Source organism: Medicago sativa, chromosome 8 (genome assembly GCF_051527215.1).
Source record: "Medicago sativa cultivar Bolivia chromosome 8, Bolivia_mono, whole genome shotgun sequence".
Classification (NCBI taxonomy): domain Eukaryota; kingdom Viridiplantae; phylum Streptophyta; class Magnoliopsida; order Fabales; family Fabaceae; genus Medicago; species Medicago sativa.
Genome location: NC_140756.1, coordinates 68,617,924 through 68,625,225, shown reverse-complemented (window position 1 = coordinate 68,625,225; position 7,302 = coordinate 68,617,924). Strand labels below are relative to the sequence as shown.

Sequence of the window (7,302 nt, the reverse complement as noted above, 5' to 3'; positions counted from 1 at the left end):
AGCATACTAAAGCATATATAAGTAGTATATGAGGAAGTATTTCGCAAAGTGTGATGAAACTACATGCCAATGTACTAAAATTTTCATATTTCTTTTATAATATTTTCAGATTTCATACATTTTATGAAGTGTTTTATTTTGTCTGCTATGGATTATCACGTGCTATTTTTTTCACCGTTACCAATTATATATTGCATTTTATTATTCGTATGTCAATCCCTTTACAATAAACATGTGCGGAGCACGGGTCAAAAATCTAGTATTGGAGACAAATCAATCGTTGAAGAGCACAACATACAAACAATTCGGTCATTTAGTCCCTTAGATATGACGGTTAATCCCCTTAGGTTTTGTTTGCGAGTTTGGAAGGGAAGGGAAGGAAGGACTTTGGGGGGAGAGAAATAGAGGGGAAAATAACCCCCCCCCCCCCCCCCCCCCCAAAGTCCCTCCTCCTCCTCCTCCTCCTCCTCCTAATGTCCTCTATTTCTTCCACTTACTCCTTTTTTTTTTCAAATCCTACTCTCCCTTCTCCTCCAAATTCTCAAACAAAACCTAATAATAACTTAACAAAATGACTAATTTCATTTACTTCGCAAGACTCGTAACATTTAAGGGTTTTTCTTTTTTTACCTATTTACGCATTTGATGAACCAAAATAACCACCAACCTTCTTTAAAAAAATAAAATAACCAACCTTACAATCATAAGGACAATGATTATTTTTTATTAAAAAGTAAATACTTCATATATCTCTCTATCTCTATCTCTATCTCTATCTATAGTGCACCCCTTTATCATCATTTTCTAACCATCTCTTTCAATCTCTCCACCTCTACTCCATTCTCTTCCTACTATGTTCAAAAGAGATTGATGCTTACCCTTCAATTCAAGTAACCAATTTCTCAATAAGATGTCTATATGTCTATATGTATGATGTGTTTCATTTATATCGTCTGATCAAATGTTAATCATTGAGCACCAATAATAAAGTCACCTACGAGATATATGTATATTTATATACGTTATTAGTTTTGGTAGTAGTTTAGTGATTAGAAATTCACCTCTTAAAATAAATAAATGGGTGTGTGGGGTTCGAACTCTGACCCTTTACATATATTATGCAATAACCCTGTCAAGGTATTACTCAATGTGATTCTATCTGACTCAAGGTATTACTCTGCAGTTACGTGCGGAGGATATCCGTTCATAAAAAAAAATCTTTCCTTTTGTGTTCCTAATTAAATTCTATACATAAATATATTGATATAGTAATAGTAATAAATTTCTTATAAAAATTCATAACTTTTGCATTCTGCCTTTTCACTTCAAAAAAGTACTATTTTTCTTATGAATGCCAAAAGAATAATAAGAACTTTGTCAAAAAAAAAGAAAGAATAATAAGAACAAAATATACAAAGTTTTGTCAAATTAAGAAACAATTACAACACAAGAGTATGGCAGCATCGAAAACAGTTGATTATAGGCTTAGTCACCACTGCTAGGGCAGAACACAAAATCAAACATAAGCCGTATCTTTCACCTTCCCACTCTCAAGAGCTATTTCAACCGCAAAAGTGTTTTTCCTATTATTTTATGGTGTCAATTACGTTTGGTAGAATGTGGTAGGAAAACAAACAAATACAAATGGACCCACATGACAGCACTAGAACACAGTGTCGTTGAATTAAAACTACCCATATGCTGCTTCTTCTTATTATTAATATTATTCTATCTCACACTTTAGGTGTAGAAAAATAGAGATAAAAAAAGTGCAATGTAATATAAAATAAGACCAATATTTTAAATCACAAATTGAACATCCAATGACAAAATCTTCATATTATGATTCAACTGCTTTTAATTTCTAAACTTTTTCATCCACATATATACACGAGTATGGTTGCTCAAAGTTCAATATGATAATCAATAAAGACTCCGTTGAGACCTAACACGATTAAATCGTTTAAATAACCAAACTGCATAAAATGTCAATCAACAATTCAACAAGCTCAATCGACCAATTTAATTCGGTTTTTAAAACATTGAATAAAACACTACTTAAAAGATTACACCGATGATGTCTCGTAATTACGTCAATGTGATAAACGACAGAGAAGATATTTAATATCTATAACGTAAGTTTGAAACCGTAATACTTATCTTCTTTATCGTTAATGTTAGTGCGTATGAGTTTCGCTATAAAACAAATAGAAAATGAAAAAAAAGTTTACACTGTTGTCATTTTTATTTTATTGTCTTACTTTTAGATTTGCCTATATTTGCGTAGGATCCAAGTACTTCCTTCAACTTTTCACTCTTTACACTCATAAAAAGCTAATTCTGGAACACACACACACTCTGACATGACACATATATAGAGAGAGAAAGAGAAAGTTCTAACCATATACTATGTGGTTGACTATGTCTTAATGAGAATCATATATTGCATTTTCATATTCAAAACACTAAAGATTCATCTGATTCCTAATCTTTTCCTGGTAATGTTTTCTTGTGACACAAAAAGTTTCTTGTGACTTTTCTTTCTTTTGTTATCTTGTATAACAAATTTTCAATCATGGGTTGTTTTTGTTTATGCTTGCTGTGTTTTCAATCAATATTGATGGTGGGGTTGGTGAAATATTTTTTTTTCTTTATCCTTTTTTCTAGGCATGTGCAATTTGAATTTCTTTGAAGCAATTCAATTAAAGTTTATTAATTATCCAGCTATATTTGGTTGTTGCTTTGCATAATGGAAAAAGAAAAAAAAAAGTAGTTTTTATTAATTATCAAGCTATATTTGTGTTTTGCTTTGAGTAGTAGTTATCTACTATCAAGTGTGTTTGATTGAATTTGGATTTGGATTTGGAATTCAGGTTTTTTTTTCTTGCTTTCTGAAGAGTGATTCTAGTTTTTCCTTTTGAATTATACATTTAGATTAAGGTTTCTCTTTCATTTAATTTTTTGGCATACTTAACTAATCTGTGCAATTTCAGTTTATGTGAATTGTAGGTGAATTTTGAGACGAGGTTTGCCGACCTACAGAAAATAAGATTGTATGGGCTGGCTTACCAAGTTTCTAAAGGGTTCGAACCATAAACATTCAGGACGAGGATACACCGGGAAATATGGACACGACAGAGATTCGGATAATCATGATAATTCCGCGGTAATAACAGTTTATGCTTATGTAGTAAAAAAAAGTAGTTATTTTCTTGCTTATAAAAGAGACTGAAGTTGCAATAGTGGTAAATTCTGAGTGTAGGATGATTTGAATGATTTTGAGAGAGAAGAAATTGATCGTGCAATTGCGATCTCTCTTTCAGAGGTTACAGAGGAGGTTACAGAGGAAGATCATAAAGGGAAAAAAGTTATCGGTAAGATTTATGCTTTTGCAAGACGGTGGTTAAAATGCTGCTTTGTGTAACATTGTTTGAATGGAATTTCATATCTAAAATATATGTTCTAAGCAAATGCATATTGACATATCTTTTGTATAGTTATAGTCCATTGAACAAATATGAAATTCCATTTTATAAATATTTGATTAGAAAAGGTTACCTCTTTTTTGGGCCGGTGAAGTGTTTAAAAACGTCTCATTTTTTTTTTTTTATTGTATTGCCTTCAGAAGAAGATTCTGAATCTGAAGATGAGGAGTTGTGTCCACTTGATGACGAGGAAGATGAGCATGTTGCTGATGTTGAACAAAATGAAGGGGACCATGTTGCTAAAATTCAACAGGAAGAAGACGAAAATGTTGACGAAGTTCAACTTGAGGAAGATGAACAACTTGCCAGGGCAATTCAAGAAAGTTTGAGCGTTGGTTCACCTCCTCCATCTCAAACTGATTCTATATTTCAACCTTTTACAAACCTCTTTTCGCCTGTATACAGGTAACTATGCGAAAGATGACATTCTCTATCTGTAGTTGTAAGTCTAAATACCATATATCGAATTTGCTAAAGATCACTGCATATGATAAAAAGGGAAAATGATTGGCCTAATATGTAAAATCGTAGAAAAACTGAAATAGCCACCTCTGTGTTGACAACATAGATCCAGATAGTACACATCGAAAAAGTTTGCTTTTCATAGGTTCTTGAACCTTATATATAAAAGCATAGACTAAAACCGGTTACTGCAAAATGTGCTTGCAGAACCTGCGCTGGCTGCAATGCCGAGATTGGTCATGGAAGGTTTTTGAGTTGCATGGGAGCTGTATGGCATCCAGAATGTTTTTGTTGCCATGCTTGCAAACTTCCAATCACTGATTACGAGGTTCGAGTCTTGTTTTTATTATTGAACGCTAACATGACTTTATTTTATATCTATTTATTTAAACTTTCTTTAGGAATGATGATGTTTAAATTATATTCCTTGATTTTTTGTTGTCAATATGATTGTAAATAATACTTGGATCTTTATTCATGACAGTATTCCATGTCTGGGAATCGTCCCTACCATAAATCATGCTATAAGGAGCTGCATCACCCAAGGTGTGATGTTTGCAAGATCTTTGTAAGTAGCATTTGATTTGATTTTTTGCTTACAATTATTCTTTTTTGTCAATTCTGTTGTGATTGGTTTTGATAAAAAGTTTAGCTAAATTTTGTTGCGCGTTAGAAATTTCACTACACTATATCAATTGATTCTTTCTTTACAGATCCCACAAAATTCAGCTGGCCTCATTGAGTATAGAGCACATCCTTTCTGGCTACAAAAATACTGTCCATCACACGAGCGCGATGGTACTCCTCGTTGTTGTAGCTGTCAGAGAATGGAGGTCAGTTACATCATCTCACAAAATATTTTATCATGTGTTGTTGCCAACAAGGAGACACTCACTATCGTTGTTTTTTCGTCTTTTTCCTTTCATTTATTGATATGAAATTTTCCAATCAGTGCAGTCAACGGACACAAAGTATCTGTTGCTTGATGACGGTCGAAAGCTGTGTCTTGAGTGTCTCGATTCGGCTATTATGGATACTCATGAATGCCAACCTCTCTATCTTGAAATACAAGAATTTTATGAAGGTTTGCATATGAAAATAGAGCAGCAAATTCCTATGCTTTTGGTTGAGAGACAAGCACTGAATGAAGCCATGGAGGGCGAAAAGAATGTAATAGTTTATGTTTTGAACTTTTACACATGAAATGTGCCTTTTATTTCTCTTCTCTGTATCACATATTCTTTCTACTGTCCTGATTTTGGATTGTCCTTCGGATTTTTTCAATGTTGATTGTAGGGTCATAATCACCATTTACCTGAAACCAGAGGACTTTGCTTGTCAGAAGAGCAAACTGTCCCCACTGTAAGGACGTTTTACTTGCGAATTTGTATCTATATCGATAAAAATATCTATTTATCAAGCAGAAGTTAACATTTTCTTTTTGTAATTCCAGATTTTAAGGAGACCAAGTATAGGAGCAGGCTACCGTGTCATAGATATGATAACTGAGCCTTTTAGGCTGATACGTCGATGTGAAGTGACAGCCATACTTGTTTTGTATGGCCTTCCTAGGTAATCTTCTGATACCATCTATTTTTTTTCTCGTCTTAACCCTCTGATTCAGGAGAATGATCCTTGTAATTTGGAGTCGGTCGGAAAGTAAGTGAAGTGACCAATGATTATTGCAATCATGTTTCAAATTTGTGTTCTCTCAAACAATTTGTTCTTAACTGGAGCTCGATAACTACTAGAGCCAAATCACTTGAGCTACTATCTACTTTTATGCTCAACAATACTTGCATATGAAATCTGCAGTACATAATTCAAGGATTTTATATTTATAGGTTACTGACAGGATCAATCCTAGCTCATGAAATGATGCATGCTTGGCTTAGACTTAAAGGTACAGTCGTCTTTCCAATGATCAAAGCAATGTTGAAAATTTATATTTCGGTATTAAGTAGGACAATCTCTTCTGTTTATTTTCGACAGGCTATGGTAATCTGAGGCCTGAAGTTGAAGAAGGAATATGCCAAGTCTTGGCTCATATGTGGTTAGATTCAGAGATCTATTCCGGCTCCGGAAGTGAAGAAGCATCATCATCTTCGTCTTCATCTTCGTCGTCTTCATCATCACCTTCCTCTACATCTTCAAAGAAGGGTAAACGGTCCGATTTTGAGAAGGAACTTGGTAAATTTTTTAAACACCAGATTGAGACAGACAGCTCACCAGCCTATGGAGATGGATTTAGAGAGGGTAACCAGGCAGTGCTCAAGTATGGGCTTAGACGGACTCTTGACCATATCCGAATGACCGGAAGTTTTCCATAATGAAATGGTGATATAAATATAATTTTCTTACCTTTACATCAACCAATATATTTGAGCTTTGTCATATAAATTATATAGAAACCAAATATTCCAAAATTGTATAATTACACCAGACTCTACACAAAATAAGGATTGAAAATGTGAGTGATAGTGTAAAGTTGCTGCAATTGTTTAGGGGGTCAAATGTGCAGTTCTTGTAATCTATATTTGAATATTGGCAGTTTGGAACCTCATGGAACCTCATGCTCCATATGTATCACAAAATACCTTATAGCAGTTACTGATGCAATTACAGATATACAATAAAGTATCAATTTTGTATATTTTGAGTTTGTAATAAGTGATGCACATCACTGTCTGAGTGAAAATTGGCATAAAGAGTCTTCATTGCAATTCATTATTTCCCCAACTGCAAAATGAAGCAGAAAATATGGCTAGAAGAAACCATTTTCACCTATGACAATAAAGTCAAAAGAAATATCTTCCACTTTTCTTTAGATACACTCCAATACACATGTGGACATGCACACAATTTTCTTTCCATAAGGAAAAGTGATAAAATAATCAATGTCTCAAGATCTAGTGAAAATATGAGGGAAAAAGTTAAGTGTTAGTAAGAAAATATGAAGCTTCCTTTTATTGGAATGAACGTGGAAGGTGGTGATAATACTTTATACAATAAATAATAAATAAATAAATAAAGACAGAAAAGCAAGATGTGATAATACTCTATCTTGTATGAGCTCTACTTTAGAGAAGATTTTTGTTTAAGGTTTATCTCATTATTTTCTTGAATTTTCATGTTGATGGTCCACTTGCAGTTGTCTTGGAGTAGAATTATTAGTCATTAAGAGGTTACTAAAGGGAGGGAGATAGACATTAAAATTATGAATGTTTAAATTCAAATCGATCTAAATTAAAACCAAAATTTGATCTAAAAAAGCATAAAATTACACAAAAATGAATATTATTGAATGTGTTTAGATGTTTTTTTATGAAAATTGCATGAAATGGATTGGATTTCA

The 7,302-nt window shown here is 33.2% G+C and overlaps 1 protein-coding gene across 2 annotated transcripts; it reads left to right on the top strand.

Moving 5' to 3' along the window:
• The first annotated feature begins 2,305 nt into the window (after nt 1-2,305).
• LOC146900900 (protein DA1-related 1-like) lies at nt 2,306-6,600 on the top strand. 2 transcript variants are annotated; one of them, XM_085738423.1, is made up of 12 exons: nt 2,306-2,498; nt 2,994-3,166; nt 3,263-3,374; nt 3,626-3,890; nt 4,155-4,275; nt 4,432-4,515; nt 4,661-4,780; nt 4,905-5,117; nt 5,244-5,309; nt 5,401-5,519; nt 5,792-5,850; nt 5,940-6,600. In XM_085738423.1, the coding sequence occupies exons 2-12, from the start codon at nt 3,056-3,058 to the stop codon at nt 6,275-6,277; spliced, it is 1,608 nt and encodes a 535-aa protein (XP_085594549.1). In that variant the 5' UTR covers nt 2,306-2,498; nt 2,994-3,055; the 3' UTR covers nt 6,278-6,600. The 2 variants fall into 2 exon arrangements, with proteins under 2 accessions (XP_085594549.1, XP_085594550.1); XM_085738424.1 differs by having other exon boundaries at nt 2,403-2,873.
• Nucleotides 6,601-7,302: the final 702 nt, after the last annotated feature.

Excerpts from the sequence above, each read along its gene's own strand:
- LOC146900900 (XM_085738423.1), top strand. The coding sequence starts at position 3,056 with ATGGGCTGGCTTACCAAGTTTCTAAAGGGTTCGAACCATAAACATTCA. Across the intron at positions 5,118-5,243 it reads CCATGGAGGGCGAAAAGAAT|GGTCATAATCACCATTTACC; the intron begins GTAATAGTTTAT and ends TGTTGATTGTAG. Across the intron at positions 5,310-5,400 it reads AAGAGCAAACTGTCCCCACT|ATTTTAAGGAGACCAAGTAT; the intron begins GTAAGGACGTTT and ends TTGTAATTCCAG.